The sequence below is a fragment of the Erinaceus europaeus genome, chromosome 2 (genome assembly GCF_950295315.1).
Source record: "Erinaceus europaeus chromosome 2, mEriEur2.1, whole genome shotgun sequence".
NCBI lineage: Eukaryota > Metazoa > Chordata > Mammalia > Eulipotyphla > Erinaceidae > Erinaceus > Erinaceus europaeus.
In genome coordinates, this window is record NC_080163.1 from 181,217,307 (window position 1) to 181,237,376 (window position 20,070).

A 20,070-nucleotide genomic window follows, 5' to 3' on the forward strand; every position below is an offset into this window, starting at 1 on the left:
GAAGGTGGTGATAGAGAGGGAGAAAGACAGAGAGACATCTGCGGCACTGCTTCACCACTCACAGAGCTTTCTCCCTGCAGGTGGGGACCAGGGGTTCAAACCCAGGTCCTTGTACCTTGTAACATGTGCACTCATCCAGGTGCACTGCTACCTGGCCCCTGTTTTGTTTTGTTTTTAGCAAGTTAAATTTTCCTCCAGCCAATTGCATGTCATAATAGTAGCTCAATGAGAGACTGACTTCTATGACATTACTGATCAACTACAGGTATCATGGTATCAGATATACACCGCTATCAAACAACTTATTACTGTAAAACCTTTAAATGTGTGAGATACCAATGTACAATTCAACATGTGGCATAAACAGGTCTGAAGCCCAAACTCACAGTGGCTTTCTCTGAGTGACTTCAGGCATCTTCTGGTGCCATCAGAATGCATGAATTTAGGGGCCAGGTGGTGGCGCGCCTGGTTGAGCGCATGTATTACAATGCACAAGGACCCAGGTTTGAGCCCCCAGCCCCCACCTGCAGGGGGAAAGCTTTACGAGTGGTGAAGCAGGGCTGCAGGTGTCTCTCTATTTCTCTCCCTCTCTATCACCTCCCTCCCTCTTGATTTCTGGCTGTCTCTATCCAATAAATAAATAAAATAATAATAATAATAATAATAATAATAATGCATGAATTTAAAGTGCCAGGGATGCACAATGGAGATTGAAGCTTTATCTTTTTTTAATTTTTAAAAAAATATTTATTTATTTATTTCCCCTTTTGTTGCCCTTGTTGTTTAACATTGTGGTTATTATTGTTGTTTGTTATTGATGTTGGATAGGACAGAGAGAAATGGAGAGAGGAGAAGAAGACAGAGAAGGGGAGAGAAAGACAGACACCTGCAGACCTGCTTCACCACTTGTGAAGCGACTCCCCTGTAGGTGGGGAGCCAGGGGCTCGAACTGGGATCCTTAGCTGGTCCTTGCGCTTTGCACCATGTGCGCTTAACCTGCTGCACAACTGCCCGACTCCCTGAAGCTTTATCTTTAAGGACATACTGTGTGGCAGATACACACATACACACAAAAAAAAAAAAGAAAGAAAGAAAGAAAGGAAGGAAGGAAGGAAGGAAGGAAGGAAGGAAGGAAGGAAGGAAGGAGGAAAGAAGGAGACAAGGAAGAAAATAATAGTGTTTTCTGCTTTGTATTATGAGAAACTCACTTCTTTTCGATAGAGTGTGGGCTCCCTCTGCTGCTGGCAGGAGACACCAGGATTCCAGGCACTCAGGGCATCTTGAGGACTTAAGCAGAGCAGGTGCTTGCCCTGGCAGAAGGATGAGGCTGAGTGTTGTAGAGAAACCTGGCTCTGCTAATGCCGCTGCAAGGAACAAAAAGTAAAAGTACTAAGAACACACAAAGGAAATATAAGTGGTGCCGAAGCGGGTCAGAGAAGTGATGCTGAGAGGCAGCCCACACAGAGCAGCTCTTTTTCTTCTCTCTCCTTCTTCCCCACAGTCACTGCCAGAAGCTTCTCTGGCTGGGCTTCAGACTCCTGCCAAAAGGTTTGTTGTTGCCTCTGTTGCCACCAAGGTTATTTCTGGAGCTTTATGCGGGCACTACAAGTCTAGCACTCCAGCTGGTCAATCCCAGTGCTCTGGTCTTTATCTCTCTCTCTCTCTCTCTCTCTCTCTCCTCTCTCATTAAAATAAGTAAAAATTTACAACAACAATGAAGAAAAAGGGCGACAAAAAAGAGAAAAATAAATAAATATTAAAAAATAATAATAAGTAAAAATCACTTTTAAAAAAAGGAATGGAGGAGGTTCAGGGATGGAAGATGGGGGGGGGGGGTCACATACCTTGATCTTTACAACTGCAAACACAGTCAGAATGGGCTGGAAGACAGCTCACATGGTAGGGCTTGCCGTGCACAGGGTCCAGGTCTGAGCGTCCACACCACAGAGGAAGCACTGTGGCAGAGAGTGGAAGAGAGAAACATGTTTTTTTTTAAAAGTAAAAAGGGGGGAGTCGGCCTGTAGCACAGCAGGTTAAGCACACATGGCGTGAAGCAGGACCGGCATAAGGATCCCGGTTCAAACCCCTGACTCCCCCACCTGCAGGGGTGTCACTTCATAAGCGGTGAAGCAGGTCTGCAGGTGTCTATTTTTCTCTCTCCCTCTCTGTCTTCCCCTCCTCTCTCGGTTTCTCTCTGTCCTATCCAACAACAATGACATCAATAACAACAACTATAATAATTAAAAGTGCAACAAAAGGGAAAACAATAGCCTCCAGGAACAGTGGATTCTTGGTGCAGGCACCAAATCTCAGCAATAACCCTGGAGGCAAAAGAAAAAAGCAAAAAGGGTCTAGGTGAGTCCAAAATGGGCCAGGCAATAAGGAAAGAAAAACAGGCTGACCACATCCAGAAGAGAAACAATTACAGAAGCCAGAATTCCTACCTTCTGCAGCCCCAAAAAATCTGGATCCATACTCCCAGGAGTATGATAGGAGGAAGAAGGAAAGAGGGCTCTGAACTCCAGCTCCACCAGCACCAGAAAATGAGACGGACATATGGAGACAGTAATGTTGTCATGAGTGGCTTGGAGAGGAAGACACGATTGGATGATGAAGAAGAAGGGGGCAATTATGTATAAATGTAGACAGATAGCTGTAGAATGATGGTTGCCCCATGTCTACAACCTTAGGGGAACTGTGGTGGCTTGCAGTGGGGAGACTGAAGATTCAGAACGCTGGTGGTAGAAATGGAGTGGACTAACACCCCTGTTGACATGTAATTTTGTAAATCAATATTAAATCACTAATAAAACTTTCAAAAGAAGAAGGGGAAAAAAAAAGAGCCAGGAAGGTAGGATGCATGCTTCACATGAGTGAGGTCCCAGTACTACATTAAAAAAAATGAGACTGGGGCAGGGGTAGATAGCATAATGGTTACGCAAATAGACTCTCATGCCTGAGGCTCCAAAGTCCCAGGTTCAATCCCCTGTACCACCATAAACCAGAGCTGAGCAGTGCTCTGGTAAAAAAAAAAAAAAAAAAAGACTGGTTAAAGTCACAATTTACATTATTGATTACAGAGTATTTTCTTTTTGTAGGACTCAATGTCAAAATATTTGGAGATAAGTTGGCTATATATTTTGGATCTTTTCTTTTCACTGAAAGCCACATAATTCACTTTCTGTTTTTTTATGTTTTATTTTGTGTGTGTGTGTGTGTGTGTGCCTTTTTCCTTTACAAGTGGTGACGTAGAGCTGCAGGGGTCTCTCTCTCTATTCCCCCCACCCCTCTCAATTTCTCTGTCTCTATCCAATAATAAATAATTAAGATAAAAAGAAACTCTTTTAAAAATGCTTTTGTGTGCTTATTAAATAGTTGATTAAAAAAATGACACTGGCAAGATAGCCTAGCTGGCAGAGCATCTGCTTTGCATATTGGGGCTCCTGGTTTGATCCCCAAAGTCACATGTTCTGAAGTGGTGCTGTGGTGTCTTTATCTCTCATAAAGATCTTTCTTTGGTTCATACTCCCAGAGGGATAAAGAACATGGAAATTTCCTATGGAGAATAGAGGATATGAAACTCTGGTGGTGGGAACTGTATGGAATTATACCCTTCTTATCCTACAATCTTATCAGTCATTATTAAATCACTAATAAAAATTTTAAAACAAACAAAAACTAAAACTCTTGGGAAGGCAAATAGATCACTGGGATAATAGTTCATATTTACTTGGCCATGTGTTCAAATCTGGTCCCCAACATGTAGGAAGAAGTTTTGGTGCTATGGCGTCTTTCCCTCTCTTTCTCTGTTTCTGTCTGAAAAAGCCAGCCTGAAACAGTGGAGCCTGAGAATGACCAAAACAAAAACAAAACAAACAAAAAAAAAACACAAACAAACAAAAAACAACTTTAAACTTTATACTCATTCCACAAGTCTCTAGTCCATCCTCAGCCTCTGGAAATCTCCCTTCTACTTTCTGTCTATAAGATAAAACTGGACCGCTCTCGTATATTGGTTACCATGACAAATTATGCAGTTTGGGTGACTCAAGCAACAGAAATTAATTTTCTCACAGTCCTTACAAGTCCAAGACTAAAGTGTTGGCAGGTTTGCTTTCTCCTGAGATCTTGTCCTTGCCATGTAAATGCAGTCTTCCCACTAATTCTGACACAGTTTTTCTCTGTGTGCATACATGCCTGCGTCTCTTATAAGAACACTTGTCACAACCAGGACCTCCGCTCCTAAGATGCCATTTAAACTTAATTATCTCTTTTGAAAGATTCCTAAGTTCGATCATATTAAAGAGATGATGTGGATTTGGGGGACACACACAAAATTTATCCCATAACATCGAAGTACCTCAGTAAGTGGAATTATACAGTACTTGTCTTTTGAGAACTGGCTTGTAGCACTTAGCAGAATGTTCTCAAAGTTCACCCATGCAGTACCATGCATCAACATCCACTTCCATTTCAAGTACAAATAGATTCTGTTATATGTATATACCACGTTTTACTTATTCATTCATTAAGCAATGGACACTTCAACTGCTTCCATCTATTGGCTATTGGATGTGAGGGCGATCTGGCTGCGACATCTGTCACCCCATTGATTGCCAGGGATGATTCGGCTGATCTGGCTGGCTAGGCTGATAACCCCTTCCTCCCTCACCGCTCCATGTGCGTCCCTCCTGAAGCTGCACTCTCAGTCGAACAGGTCGGACTTCCCCGAATAGAGACGGACTGGTGGAGGGTACAGGAGTAGCTGCGCTCCCCTGCTGGGACTTCCAAACAATCTCTCAAGGTCCATCTGTTGGCTATTGTGACTAAAGCTGCTATGAACATAGATCTGAAAATATCTCGTCCACATCCTGCTTTCAGTTCTCTTTGGGTATGTGCCAAGAAATGAACTATTAGATCAAATGGTACTTCTAGGCTTAAATGTTTTTTTCCGGGGAGTCTGGCAGTAGCGCAGCGGGTTAAGTGCATGTGGTGCAAAAGCACAAGGACCAGCGTAAGGTTCCAGCCCCGACTCCCCAACTGTAGGGGGGTCGCTTCACAGGCGGTGAAGCAGGTCTGCAGGTTTCTATCTTTCTCTTCCCCTCTCTACATTTCTCTCTGTCCTATCCAAGAACGCCAACATCAATAACAACAATAATAACTACAACAATAAAACAACAAGGGCAACAAAAGGGAATAAACAAATGTAATATTTTTAAATAAATAAATAAATATTTTTAAAAAATAGTCCTGGAGACTATTAAAATAAAAATTTTTTTCCCAGAACTCCCATACTGTTGTCCATAGCAGCAGAACCATTTAAGATTCCCAATATGTTTTGAATCCTCCACACCCTTGTCAATATTCTTTTTTTTTTTTTTTCAATAGGACCCATCCTAATGACTATGAGTTAATGGGAGTTGGGCAGTAGCGCAGCGGGTTAAGCGCACATGGTGCAAAGCGCAAGGACCGGCATAAGGATGCAGGTTTGAGCTCCCCACCAGCAGGGGAGTCACTCCACAAGCGGTGAAGCAGGTCTGCAGGTGTCTATCTTTCTCTCCCCCTCTCTGTCTTCCCCTCCTCTCTCCATTTCTCTCTGTCCTATCTAACAACGACGACAACAATAATAACTACAACAATAAAACAAGGGCAACAAAAGGAAATAAAATTTTTTTTTAAATGGGGGGGAAGGATACAACAAAGAAAACCTTAGACTATTCCAAACACAAGTCACTGAGCTAGAGTGAAATAGGAAAACCAGGGAATGAAAGGGGGAAGCATTGGAGGCGGGGGGGTTCCACTCCTGAATTCCTATAGGCTAAGAGGGGAAAACCTCCCCCCGCCCCCCCAACCTCATTTATGGCCGACTTCCATGTCCACACTCCCGTCCACATTCTAGCTCCTCTTTGACTGTTCTCGCCTGTGCCCTAGTTTAAAGTTCCCGCTGCTTTTGCGTCTGTCCAATCCACTTGTACTATGAGTACTGAATGGCCGCACCCCACCCCCCAAAGCCAATAAATAGCCTGAGCTGCCCAACGGATTCCTTCAAACTCTGATACAAACTGGCCAGGCGTAAGAAAGTGAATAGTGGAGCAGCCGAGGAGATGATTCTGAGATAATATACAGAATTTGGATGAATGAGGTCCCAGATTCAATCCCTGACACCACATATGTCAGAGCAATGCTCTGGACCTCTTGTTCTTTAAGAAAAAAAAAGAAAGAAAAGAAAAAAGATTTATTTTCTTTTATAGAATAGAGAGAAATTGTGAGGGAGGAAGGAGGATAGAGAGGAAGAGACACAGAGAGATACCTGCAACATTGCTTCACCACTTGTGATGCTTTCCCCCAACAACAACGACAGCAATAACAACACTAACAAGGAAGATAAACAACAAGGGCAACAACAGGGAAACACAGCCTCCAGGAGCAGTAGATTCGTAGTGTAGTAACTGAGCCCCAGCAATAACCCTGGAGGCAAAAAAAAAAAAAAACAAATGTAAGAAATAAGTCTGCAGAAACAGAAGAAACATAGGATCTTGGTGCCTACACTACGAATCCACTGCTCCTGGGGGCTATTTTTTACCTTTTGTTGCCCTTGTTGTTATTGTTGTTATTGCTGTTATTGCTGTTGTTGCTGTTGGACAGAGAGAAATTGAGAGAGGACGTGGTCCGGGAGGTGGCACAGGGGATAAATTACTGGGCTCTCGAGCATGAGGTCCTGAGTTCAATCCCCAGCAGCACATGTACCAGAGTGCTGTCTGGTTCTTTCTCTCTCCTCCTGTCTTCCTCATAAATAAATAAAATATTAAAAAATAAATAAATATCATTTAAAAAAGAAATCGAGAGAGATGGGGAAGACAAGAGAGAGGAAGAGAAAGACACTTGCAGACCTGCTTCACCTCTTTTTTTTTTTTTGCCTTCAGGGTTATGAATCCACTGCTCCTAGAGACCATTTTTTCCCCTTTTGTTGCCCTTGTTTTTTCATCATTCTTGTGGTTATTATTATTGTTTTTGTTGCTGTTGCTGTCTTTGGATAGGACAGAATGAAATGGAGAGAGGAGGGGAAGACAGAGGGGGGAGAGAAACACAGACACCTGCAGACCTGCTTCATCGCCTGGGAAGCGACTCCCCTGCACGTGGGGAGCCAGGAGCTCGAACTGGGATCCTTACGCTGGTTCTTCACGCCACGTGCGCTTAACCCTTTGCGCTACTGCCCGACTCCCCCTGCTTCACCTCTTATGAAGCGACCCCCTTGCAGGAGGGGAGCCGAGGGCTCAAACCCGGATCCTTAGGCAGGTCAGTGTGCTTTGCGCCATTTTGCACCATGTGCGCTTAACCCGCTGTACTACCGGGAGGAAAAAAAAAAGCCACAAAAAGGAAAAATATGAGGATAACATAAGAGAGGAACAACATCAAGACATATATGTCCTCATCACAGAGATTCTAGCAAAAGGGCTATCAGAGCCATTATATAAAGAAATGACAGCCAAGGGACCAGGCAATGGCACACTTGATTGAGTGCACACCTTACCATGTGCAAGAACCCAGGGTTGAGTTCCTACTCCTCACCTGCATAGGAGAGGCTTCATAAGCGGTGAAGTAGATCTTCAGGTGTCTGTCCATCTGTCTCTCTCCTCTGCCCTCTCAGTTTCTCTCTGTCCTATGAAATGAAACATAAAGTAGAAAAAAAATGTAAAAAAAGGCTGCTGGGAACAGTGGATTTGTAGTGCCAGCATTGAACCCCATCAATAACCCATGTGGCAGTACAAAAAAAAAAATCTGAAAAAAAAATCACTTCCAAAATAAGGAAGGAGTCAGGCGGTAGCACAGTGGGTTAAACGCACGTGGCACAAAGCGCAAGGACCAGCATAAGGATCCCAGTTTGAGCCCCCAGCTCCCCACCTGCAGGGGCGTCGAAGGTGAAGCAGGTCTGCAGGTGTCTCTCTTTCTCTCCCCCTCTCTGCTTCCCCTCCTCTCTCCATTTCTCTCTGTCCTATCCAACAACAACAACATCAATAAGAACAACAATAATAACTACAACAACAACAACAACAACAACAACAACAAACCAAAGGAAGGAAGGAAACAGATATCCAAATGCAGGGAACTCCGAACTCCAAACAAGACAGACCCAGACTGACGCACGCCAAGACACATCATAATGAAAATGGGGCAAATTAAAAATAGAGAATCTAATAAGGATGGCAGAGGACCTAGTGGGGGTTGTATTGTTATATGGGAAACCGGGAAATGTTCTGCATGTACAAACTATTGTATTTACTGTCAAATGTAAAACATTAACTCCCCAATAAAGAAATTTTTAAAAATAGGGAATCTTACTCCTATAAGACCCCAGGAATATTTCTCAGCAGGTAACTTAAAAGTAAAAGTGGAATTATGTGATATACTTTTTTTTCTTTTTTTTCTTTTTCTTTTTTTTTTTTTTTTTTGTGTGTGATATATTTAAAGTGCTAGAAGGAAAGGCCTCCAACCAACTCCAATCCAGCTAACCTATCATTCAGAATTGAAGGAGCAATAAAGATTTCACAAGCTACAGTTACAGGAATTCATCTCCACTAAACTGGCCCTTTCAGAAGTACTAAAGGGAATTCTATAGAGTGAAAAGAAACCACACTTTGAAGCAGCAAGATACCAAAAACATAAAATGTGTTTGTGAATAAAAATGGAGATGATTAGAATGATCTCAAGATTACCTTGTTTTCGGTTGAAGATAGGCTACAAAGAACTCTCTACCTCATAGTAACCTCAAAACAAAAATACTTAGAAGAAACAAATAAGAAGAGGAAAACAGAACCCAAACATTACATAAAAGGTAACTATGAAAGTGTAAGAGAATAAGAAGACAAAAAGTGGTCTAGGAGGTGGCGCAGTGGCTAAAGCACTAGACTCTCAAGCATGAGGTCCTGAGTTCAATCCCTGGTGCACATGTACCAGAGTGATGTCTGGTTCTTTCTCTCTCTCTTCTATCTTTCTCATTAATAAAATAAATAAGATATTTTTTTAAAAAAAGACAAAAACAATGATAAACTGCAAAAAACAAAGAGCAAAGGGAAAATGAATATAACAAAAATTTCCCTAAATGTCAAGGGACTGTGGTCACCAATCAAAAGGCAGAGGGACAGAAAAAGTTTTTAAAAATCCATTGGGGAGCCTGGGTAGTGGTGCATCTGGTTGAGCATGCAGATTACCAAACACAAGGATCCAGGTTGGAGTCCCCGTACCCCACCTGCAGGGGAGAAGCTGCATGAGCAGTGAAGTAGGTCTGCAGGTGTCTATCTTTCTTTCTCCCTCTCTATCCCACCCCTCCCCTCTCAATTTCTCTCTGTTCTATCTAATAAAAATAGAAAGAAAGGAGAGAAAATAAAAACAAACATATGGCTGTCAGGAGCAGTGGATTCATAGCACCGGCACCCAGCCCCAATAATAACCCCGGTGACAAATAAAAAAATTAATGAATTAAATTGGATCTAGGGTCCAAGAGATAGTTCATCAGATACAGTGCCTACATCACCATGTTAGTGACACAATTTCAAGCCCTGGCAACCACAAAGGAGGTATTACAGCACAGAGGAAGCTTCAGTCTTGTGGTATCTCCCCTACCCACTCCCATCTCTTCTATTAGCAGGCAAAAGTGGCCTTGGAGTGTTGAAATTTCACATGCCTTCAATTGTCTGTTGTCGTCAGAAAGCTAATTTATGTAAAGGCTATTATAAGGTAATTAAGGTATCAATCCATCAAGAAGACATACCACTCGTTAATGGATACATACAGCAGATGAAAGAGCATCAAAATACGTGAAGTCACTACTAACTGATACTGAGAGACACTGAGATTTCAACAGCCCGTATACATCAATGGACATAGTAACCAGACAGAAAATCAACACAGAAACAACAGCCTTAGTTCCTGAAGTCTTAGGATCTTGAAAACCAATGTTAAACCAACTATGAAAATATTATTGGGGCGGGGGAAGGTTGTGCATGTTCCCTATCTGGTGATTTCTTTCTCTGGCTCTAAAACAGAAATTTGTTTGTTATATTTTGTCAGGGAATGGAAGACAGTGTGTGCCTTACCATGGGTAAGTTCCCAGAATCAAGTTTCAGGGACCACACAGACACATCACAGGGAGCTCCATGAATGGTAGAGTTGTCCTGTGCTGTCTCTCCTTCTCTGAAATAAAAAAAAAAAAGTCAGCCTGGAAGTAGTGGAATGCAAATGCATGGGAGTCCAGGGCAGATAAACCAAACAAACAGCACATGGGTGGCCAGGCATAGGGCATGGCTTGCCTGCTTCTGCTCCCAGGTTTCAAGCCAGGTACTTCATATGCGAGAGTAGTGTCCAGGTCTGTCTGTCTGTCTGTTTGTCTCTCTTTCTCAAAATTAAACAAATTTTTTTAGTGGGGGAGATGAGGAAGAGCCTTGGAGAGAACTCACCGAGTAGAGTGCCACTTTATCATGTAGAAGTACCCAGTTAGCACTCCTGGCCAACACATGGGAGCACATTGCAAAAAGGGAATCTTCGTGAGGGGTAGAGTGGTGCTGTCGTATCTCCTCTCTCTGTATTTCTCATCTTCTGTTTGGAGGTGGGGGTAGAGTTGGTGGAATGGCAAAAGAAAAAAAAAAAGTGGAGGTTGAGGTGGGATATGATTCAGCTGATAAGAATGCTTCCCATTCATACAGGAGTACCTGGGCTCCAGCTCCCAGTCACCACATATGAACATCATGCAAATGGGATGATTCACTGAGCAGCAGAGCGGGTTTATGAGGGAAAGAGAGAAGGAGGAGACAAGAGATAGCGCGGTGTGTGTGTGTGTGTGTGTGTGTGTGTGTAAGAGAGAGAGAGAGACAGAGGAGAGACAGACAGACAGAGACAAAGTAGTGCTGGCATATGCAGAACCAAGGAGCAAATCCAGGACCTCACCGCAGGCAGTCCTGTGCTCAATCTCGGCTTCTCAGTGACCAGGGGATCCCAAGTATCCTTTTCCTTTTTCCCTGTTAAGAAACCCGTTTTTTTAAAATATTTATTTTATTTATTTATTCCCTTTTGTTGCCCTTGTTGTCTTATTGTTGTAGTTATTATTGTTGTTGTCGTCGTTGTTGGATAGGACAGAGAGAAATGGAGAGAGGAGGGGAAGACAGAGAGGGGGAGAGAAAGACACCTGCAGACCTGCTTCACCGCCTGTGAAGCGTACTCCCCTGCAGGTGGGAAGCCGGGGTTCGAACCGGGATCCTTATGCCGGTCCTTGTGCTTTGCGCCACCGGCGCTTAACCTGCTGCGCTACAGCCCGACTCCCCAAGAAGCCCGTTTTGTAGTGAACAAATCTGTATCTGGGAGCAACTTTACGAGTTCTGCAACCACTGGCAACAATCCCTATCACATTCCCATCACCAGGCTCCCCCCAGCGCTTGGGCGCTCAACCTCAGAGAACAGCCCCGCCCCTCGCCCAATCACAGTCTCGGACTTCTCTCAGCGTCCTGGCTACCGCGAGCAGCGTCGCTCGGGGCTGGATTGGCGATGCCTGGGCGCTGCGGGCGCCTGCGCAGTCGGGAGGGTCGCGCTCACGGCGAGGGGACACCGGAGACCTCTGGAGCGCGTCGGAGCGGGGGCTGGGCACCCGCTGGGCTGCGCACGGCGGCGCCATGGCGGAGGAGGAGCTGGAGGCGCTGAGGAAGCAGAGGATGGCCGAGCTGCAGGCCAAGCACGGGGTGAGCGCGCTGGCCGGGCGCGGCCCTCGCCGAACATGGAGGGCGCGGGCGGCGGCGGAGGCCGGGCTGGCCCGGCGGGACCCAGCAACCGCGGCGCCCGAGTGGCCGCTCCTGCCGGCGGCCGCGCCCCCAGCTCAGCGGCGGGCGGCCCTGGGGCGGCTCCGGAGGCCGCCCACCCGCCTGGGCCCCGCCTGGGCCGCGCTGGCTGCAAGCGGGGAGCTCAGCCCCGGGGCTCCGCCTGGGGGACCCGGCCGGTGACTCCCGAGTCGGCCGGTGCCGGGTGGGCGGCGAGGAGTGGTCGCTGCACCTGTCCGCGCAGGGCGGGGAGCTGCGTGTCGTAGTGCCGGGCGGGGGTCCCCGTCCTGCAAGCACTTGCTCCGGAAGTCATGCCGACCCGGGGCTAAGTGATTTCAGGCTGCAGGAGCTGCCCCCTCCTCCCTTCTCCACGGTGGTCTGCGATCGGTGTTTAGGGGCTGGGGAGACAGCTCATGGTTCTGCAAAAGACTTGCTGTGTGAGGATCCCAGCCCCAAGGTTCAATCCCCAGCACCGTCATAAGGCAGAGCTGAGCGAGTGCACTGGTGGTCTCTCTCGGTAAAACAAAATCAATAATAATAATGACCATTCTGGGGGGGGGGGCAGGCGGTAGCGCAGCGGGTTAAGCGCACGTGGCGCAAAGCGCAAGGACAGGCTTAAGGATCCCGGTTCGAGCCCCTGGCTCCCCACCTGCAGGGGAGTCGCTTCACAGGTGGTGAAGCAGGTCTGCAGGTGTCTGTCTTTACTCCTCTCTGTCTTCCCCTCGTCTCTACATTTCTCTCTGTCCTGTCCAACAACAACCACATCGACAATAACTGTAATAATAACTACAACAATAAAACAACAAGGGCCACAAAAGGGAATAAATGTTAAAAAAAAAATTTAAAGAGGAATCCGGCGGTAGCGCAGCTAGTTAAGTGCGCGAAGCACAAGGACTGGCGTAATGATCCCGGTTCGAGCTCCTGGCTCCCCACCTGCAGGGGAGTCGCTTCACAGGCGGTGAAGCAGGTCTGCAGGTGTCTGTCTACCTTTCTCTCCCCCTCTGTCTTCCCCTCCTCTCTCCATTTCTCTTTGTCCTATCCAACAACTAACGACATCGATAATAACTACAATAATAAAACAACAAGGGCAACAAAAGGAAATAAATATTTAAAAATTTAAAAAAGGGAGTCCGGTGGTAGTGCAGCAGGTTAAGTGCCCGCAGCGCAAGGACCGGCATAAGGATTCTGGTTCAAGCCCCCGGCTCCCTACCTGCAGGGTTGTCGCTTCACAAGCGGTGAGATAGGTCTGCAAGTGTCTTTCTCTCCCCCCCTTCCTTTCCACTATTAATTTCTCTCTGTCCTGTCCAGCAACAACAGTAAAAATAATGATGACAAGAGTAACAAAAAAAGGGGGGATGGCCTCCAGGAGCAGTAGATTCCTAGTGCACTGACCCCCAGCGATAACCTTGGATGTAAAATTTTTAAAAAGTAAAAAATAAATAAATAAACCATTCTGTTAGATCATAGCTTGAGGAAACGACCAAAATAGGTTATACAGTAAGTGGAAAGTGACCCAGCAACTTAGTTGAGCCTCTCTACCACTGCAGGAGCCTACTAGGTATCTGAAACGCAGTTCATGTTTTGTTTTCCCAAAATGAGTTCACTGAAAATTGTTAAACAAAAAAAAATTTTTTTTCTTCTTTCTTTCAGGAACCCGGAGATGCAGCACAACAGGAAGCAAAGCACAGGTATGGGTTGGAGCTCTCAAGTTTTTGAAGGGTGATTTTACCAAATTGTTCTTTCAAAGTTAGATGATTTAATATGTGGCCGTTTTCATATTTTTTTTTGTATGTATTTAACCGATTTTCCATGAATCACTAGAATGTCTTTGTTACTCAGTTATTAAACATGTGAAGCCACACAATACTGTAGTTACTGGTTGAGTGTTTCTCTGCCGTTAAACTGATTACCTTAAGATGAGCATAATAGGATGCTTTTCAAGGGTGTTTTGAGGATGACATGGTACATTGCTTCCAAGTCTAGTTAAGTGCTCAGTAAATAGCAAATGTTAGGTGACTCTTGATCCCACTTTTACCCCAGCACATGCCTGAACACTTCACACATAGTAGACTTGCTTAAGAAAATTGGACGACCCCCATTGTGTTACCTTTTTTCCTAATCAAGAGAAAACTTACCACCTTACCAATTCGGGTGTACGATTCAGTCATGTTAACTGTGTTCTCAGTGTGCAGCAGATTCCTAGAACTTTTATGTACCTTGAAGCCATCTCTATTGAACCACTCCTCATCTTCATCCCCACCGCCGTCATATTACTGTTGATATGTAACAGCATTCATTCAGGAGATAGCTTTCTGAACACCTGCTTCTGAGCCAGGTATTATGCCACATCTATCAACTAGGTAAAGCAGAAAAAAGTTCTCACCCTTATTTAAGTTTTCCTTTGTGGGAGTATTTAAAAAATTTCAGTGACTCTCCCAGTGTACATATTTTCATATTTTAACCTGTCTGCAGTTGGGCTGTATATCTCATATTTGAACACTCTTGTCCTGAATTCTTCCAGAATGGATTTACCTTTGCATTTGCCATCACTTGAGTATATTTGCCTGTGACCTCTTAAAATTGTTTGCTAGAGGGTAGAGGGTAGATAGCATAATGGTTATTACCATAAGCCAGAGCTGAACAGTGCTCTGGTTATTAAAAAAAAAAAAAAAAAATTGTTGAGTTCTGCCTTCCTTTTACGTGGGTCATGTGAATCCAGACAGCAAAACTTGGAGATTAAAACTTAACGTTTGAGTTTTGAGGAACTTTTATCTTGCTCCATCAAGGGCTAAGGCTGATGTGCATGTGCTGCTTCCTTTTGCTGTCGCTCTGTGGTAGCTGTATTTTTGTTTACCTTAGACTGTGAGTGTTGCTTCTTGGTGCCACCATGGTGCATCTTATACTCGATGACATCTTCAATTCAGTGAAATAACAGTGGCCGCAGTTCATCAGAAGGTTAAAGTACTGAGGAATGATAAGGAAACTATAGAAGTAGACTTCAGATCACATCCTGTATGCACCAGGACTCTTTAGAAGGTGTGAGCTCCGGAGTCGGGGTAGCGCAGCAGGTTAAGTGCATGAGGTGCGAAGCGCAGGGACCGGCTCTAGGACCCCGGTTCGAGCCCCTGGCTCCCCCACCTGCAGGGGAGTCACTTCACAAGCAATGAAGCAGATCTGCAGGTGTTTGTCTTTCTCTTCCCCTCTCTGTCTTCCCCGCCTCTCTCCATTTCTCTCTATCCTATCCAACAACAACCACATCATTAACAACAGTAATAACTACAACACGATAAAAAAGGGGGGGCGAGCTCAGCCAGCCCCAATTCTTACTCTGATTCTAGGCAATAATTACTTGCTTCTCTGTGTTGTGTATGAAGTTCCTTGAATGATTTCATATGAAAAAGTTTGAGACCATTGTCCTGTGAAGATGTATTAGTACCTCCCTAGACAGGTAGATCTCCCTGCAGAGATAACTGCAGAATTACAATTTATCTTCCCCGTCCCATATGAAAAATAAAATGAAGAGCCTTGAAATAATGGGGCCTGGCTTTAGCTTAGCAGTGGTTACCTGCGTCCGTAAGCATCCACCCTTGTTCTCAGCTTCTTTATCCTTCAAAGGATACATGACAACACACAGTTTTAGTATCAAATACCATGTTTGATAGTTTTTAAGGTTGTCTTTTAACTACTTATTTTTTTATTATTTATGAAAAGAGAAATTGAGAGCAGAGAGAGAGGGAGAAACCTGCAGCATTGCTCACCTGGTATGTCAGCTGGTGTGGCCAGCCCCAGTACTTAAAAGTGGTGGCTGAAACGCCTACCTCTAGTTGTGAAAATAGTGTGACTTTTTAGCCTCGTGGGTTTATACCTAGCAATCATAAAATACAGCTAGATTTTGAGGGCAAGAATGTACTTTTCTACTTTACTGTTTACTTGTTGCTACCCACAAGCTACCTAGCATTGAGCATCCGTATCTGTAATAGGCTTCCATTGAGAGAAGTGTGTTGAGATACATTTGTGTATGATCAGTAGGTATGTTGACAGCTTAATTCTAATTTTCCTTGGCCTGTTTTTATTGTAGGGAAGCAGAAATGAGAAACAGTATCTTAGCCCAAGTACTGGATCAGTCAGCCCGGGCCCGGTGTAAGCATCTTCAGTTTCCTTTTAATTATCATAAAGTAGGCTTGAATGGGGGTAGGTGGAGGCACACCTGGTTAAGCACACACATTGCCATGTGCAAAGACCGAGGTTGGAGCCCCCGATCCCCACCTACGGGAGACGCTTCTCCAGTGGTGAAGCAAGTACTACAGGTGTCTTTCTGTCTCTCTCCCTATCTCCACGATCCCTCTCAATTTCTCTGTCCTATCAAAAAATCAAGAACAAAAAGAAACAGTGGTCACCAAAAATGGTGGGTTTGTTGTGAGGGTACCAAGCCCCATCAATAACCGTGGTGGCAGTTAAAAAGAAAAAGAAAGGGAGTCGGGCGGGTACAAACCACAAGGACCGGCAAAAAGATCCCGGTTCGAGCCCCCCGGGTCCTCACCTGCAGGGGAGTCGCTTCACAAGTATTGAAGCAGGTCTTTAGGTGTCTTTGTCTTCCCCTTCTCTCTCCATTTCTCTCTGTCCTATCCAACAACATCAAAACAACAACAATAATAACTACAACAATATAACAACAAGGGCAACAAAAGGGAATAAAATATTTTTAAGAAGTCTAATAATAAAATATTAAAAAGGCCTGATGTAGTGGAATAAAGCTATCTGCATTTAAAACTTGCTTTTTCTAAATATTACTTGAAATACAAATTATTTGTGAACAGTTGATATTTATAAACCTAAAAAAAATGGTCTAAAACCATATTGAAAGTGCCAACTTCACCAAGATGATGTCCAAGTAAGTGCATATTAGTATGACTTGTAGGAAGCAACTTTTCTACCAAGTCACACATTAGGGGGAAAAAAGTTTTAGAGCCAGTTGAACTGAGCTAGTTAGTATCTTCTGTCTTATAAAGTCCAGTTTTGAAGAGACAACAGTCGTAAATGGGTCACAGTTATGTATGAATAGTAGTAAGTTGATTGCCAGAGGGAGTGTTTTTTTTCTCTCTTTTTTTTTTTTTTAGCATGAGGCTTAGAATCTATTTAATCTTGGCTCAACCACCAAATCTGAGTGGCCTGAAACCAACATGGCTAAATTGCAAGTTTTCTCATTTTTTTTAAGAGGACTAATAATGATACCATCAGCCATACCTACCTTGCTATTCTTTATACATTAAAAAAAAGTCCATGAAGTGCTTTGGATATGTTGGTGCATAGTTTCAAGGTTTAATATGTGTGTGTTTAGTTTTGATGAGTTTTGTATATATTTTCTCTTTTTAGTAAGTAACTTAGCACTTGTAAAGCCTGAGAAAACTAAGGCAGTAGAGAATTACCTTATACAGATGGCAAGATACGGACAACTAAGTGGGAAGGTAAGTTTGCACTGTCCTGTGGCAATTTTACCTGTTGTTCTTTTGTCCAAAAAACATCTTCAGAAGGTTCATTTCATTATCTTTTGGTTACAGAATTTTTGTTGACTAGTTCTGTAAAGCAGTTTTCCTTGAACAGAGAGAAACAGTTGTATTTTTAGCTACTCCACAAATCCTAAAAATAAATAAATAACTTAATTATTTTCCTAAACCATCTGTCTTTCTTTGATATTTCAGTGCAACTGTGTCTGTGATCCAGTGTTTCTTAGGGTCAGATAACTTAAATTTTTTTCTATATTGGCAACAGGTTTTTTTTTTTTTAATACCAATTAAAATACTATCTGTGAAGGAAGAAGTCAAATTTTGTTTTACAAATGAGGAGTAGTAGATGAAGTCCTCTGGTCACTACTGTATGTTGTTATAATGCCATAATGGACATAACCTGGCAAGCCTGCCCTTCCTTCAACATCCAGGGACCCAGGGGAGCACCACCTGCACTGGGATGCCATCTGCTGCCATCACAGCCTGCAGGAACCTGTCCTGCCTTGAACCCCTTTTACAAAAGAACTTTTGTGTGGAAGAGAGGACTTGTATCACTTTTGAGTGACTTGCCACCTGTATTTAAGCTTTACATGAGCAGAGGGGTGTAACTATCCTTGGCACTTAGGAGGAGGATAGCTGGTTGTCTCTACTAGTGAGATAAAGGTGTTCATCCTGCAAGCTGACTGATGGATACTTCCCTTCCAGAGGACTAGCAGGAGACATTTTATTTCTAACTTAAGACTTGTACCTATAATGAGTTGTTTCAACATCCTGTCCCACCTCTTTCCCCATCTTGATCTCTAGCCCACATCTAAAAAAAAAAAGATTGTCTGCTGAGCTAAATTATTTCTTTAAAAAAAAAAAAAAAACTTTTTCTTTCTGGTTATCCTAGGTATCAGAACAAGGTTTAATAGAAATCCTTGAAAAAGTAAGCCAACAAACAGAAAAGAAAACAACAGTTAAAGTAAGTTTTCCCAAATGTACACAGAAAAGGAAAAAAGTGTTTTAAATAATGTGTTAAGTATATAGTTACAGTTTGAAAAAATGTTTCGGCCTATAGACATTTTCATTTTGTAATGCGGATGTTTAGAAAGAGAGCCTGCATATGGTGAGAGATGAAAATTTTAAGGCTCTTCTGTCATCGTTCCTCCTACGCTTAGATTTACAACATTAGGTTGGAGGGCTGGGGCAGTGACACACCAGGTTAAGTGCACATAGTACGAAGTGCAGGGACCCAGGGACGGGTGCAAGGATCTGGGTTCAAACCCCCAGCTCCCCACCTGTGGGGGCGGGGGGGGGGGGTCGCTTCACAAGCAGTGGAGCAGGTCTGTGCGTGTCTTTCTCCTTACCCCCTCTTAGTCCCCCATTTTCCCCCTCCTCTCTCAATTTCTCTGTCTAAAACAAACAAACAAAAAATGGCCTCCAGGAGCAGTGGAATCGTAGTACAGGCACTGAACCCAGCAATAACCCTGGAGTCTAAATAAATAAACATTAGGTTATTTTAAAGACAGACAAATGTCTTGGTAAAGTAGGTAGAAATTTTTCTTCCAGAAAAATCTAAGTTATGCTTTACTAAACATGTTATGACACTCATTTAATTTTTCCCCCCTAGTTCAACAGAAGAAAAGTAATGGACTCTGATGATGACGACGATTATTGAATTTAAAATATTTAGAGACTGGAACTTAACGGAACAGTTTAGAACAGACTCATATTTGGCAGATGTTACGAACCAGCTGAATGTTTACTTTTGTTTATTGTCTATATGCCTATAAAAAATAAAGTTGTTATGCAAAGTAAAACAATTTGGGCAAAGTTATTTTAGTACTATAGCTGAATGAACAGTAGGGTCTACATTTTTAATTCTCTCCCTTTCCTACCATATTTTTTTTAAAAAAAAAGATTTATATTTTTACTTATGATCAAGCAGGAAGGTAGAGAACACCAGATCATCATTTTGATACATCCAGTATCTGAGGCTGAGCTCTGAACTTCATTCTAGTAAGTTTAGAAATTGTGCCACCTCCTGGGTTGCTACCAAGTTTTTAAACTTATTTCTCAGTATATGATAAAAACACGTGTAGGGGGAGTCGGGCTGTAGCGCAGCGGGTTAAGCGCAGGTGGCGCAAAGCACAAGGACCGGCATAAGGATCCCGGTTTGAACCCCGGCTCCCCACCTGCAGGGGAATCGCTTCACAGGCAGTGAAGTAGGTCTGCAGGTGTCTTATCTTTCCTCCTCTCTGTCTTCCCCTCCTCTCTCCATTTCTTTCTGTCCTATCCAACAACGACAACAACAATAATAACTACTACAACAATAAAACAACAAGGGCAACAAAAGGGAATAAATAAAATATTTTTAAAAAGTGTAGGAAATCGAAAAGAATATATTCTTTATAATCATGATGCTAGTACCAGGAAAATGGCTTTAGCAGAAATAGAAATCGCTCACAATATTATTACCAGGCACCATTATTATTACCATTATTATTACCAGGCTCAAGTTCCTGCTCACCAGCCATGGGGAACGCTTCATAAGCACTGAAGCAGACCTGCAGGTGTCTTCCTTCCTATCTCTCTCCCTTCTCAATTTCTCTGTTCTATCAAATAAAATAGAAAAAAAATAATAAAAGTGGCACTGGGAGTGGTGGATTCATAATGCCTGCACCAAGGCGCACCAAGCCCTAGCGATAACCTTAGTGGGGAAGGAAAAAATAGCTAGTAGACGATAGGAATTAAATCCCAGGGTAGATAAGCTAAATCTACTT

General features: G+C 43.5%; 1 protein-coding gene and 1 long non-coding RNA gene across 4 annotated transcripts; one reads left to right on the forward strand and one right to left on the reverse strand.

The window, feature by feature from the left end:
• Positions 1-815: 815 nt before the first annotated feature.
• Positions 816-11,429, reverse strand: LOC132536788 (uncharacterized). 3 transcript variants are annotated; one of them, XR_009548321.1, is made up of 4 exons: positions 11,311-11,429; positions 10,942-11,012; positions 1,845-1,955; positions 816-1,364 (listed from the first exon to the last, which is right to left on the reverse strand). It is a non-coding gene; the product is annotated as an uncharacterized LOC132536788 (long non-coding RNA). The 3 variants fall into 3 exon arrangements; XR_009548319.1 differs by lacking the exons at positions 10,942-11,012; positions 11,311-11,429 and adding an exon at positions 7,570-8,090; XR_009548320.1 differs by lacking the exons at positions 10,942-11,012; positions 11,311-11,429 and adding an exon at positions 4,673-4,807.
• A 120-nt stretch (positions 11,430-11,549) lies between these two features.
• PDCD5 (programmed cell death 5) lies at positions 11,550-19,110 on the forward strand. Its single transcript, XM_060185663.1, has 6 exons — positions 11,550-11,726; positions 13,452-13,489; positions 15,880-15,941; positions 17,175-17,266; positions 18,198-18,269; positions 18,918-19,110. Exons 1-6 carry the CDS (start codon positions 11,661-11,663, stop codon positions 18,963-18,965), a joined length of 378 nt encoding a protein of 125 aa, XP_060041646.1. The 5' UTR covers positions 11,550-11,660; the 3' UTR covers positions 18,966-19,110.
• Positions 19,111-20,070: the final 960 nt, after the last annotated feature.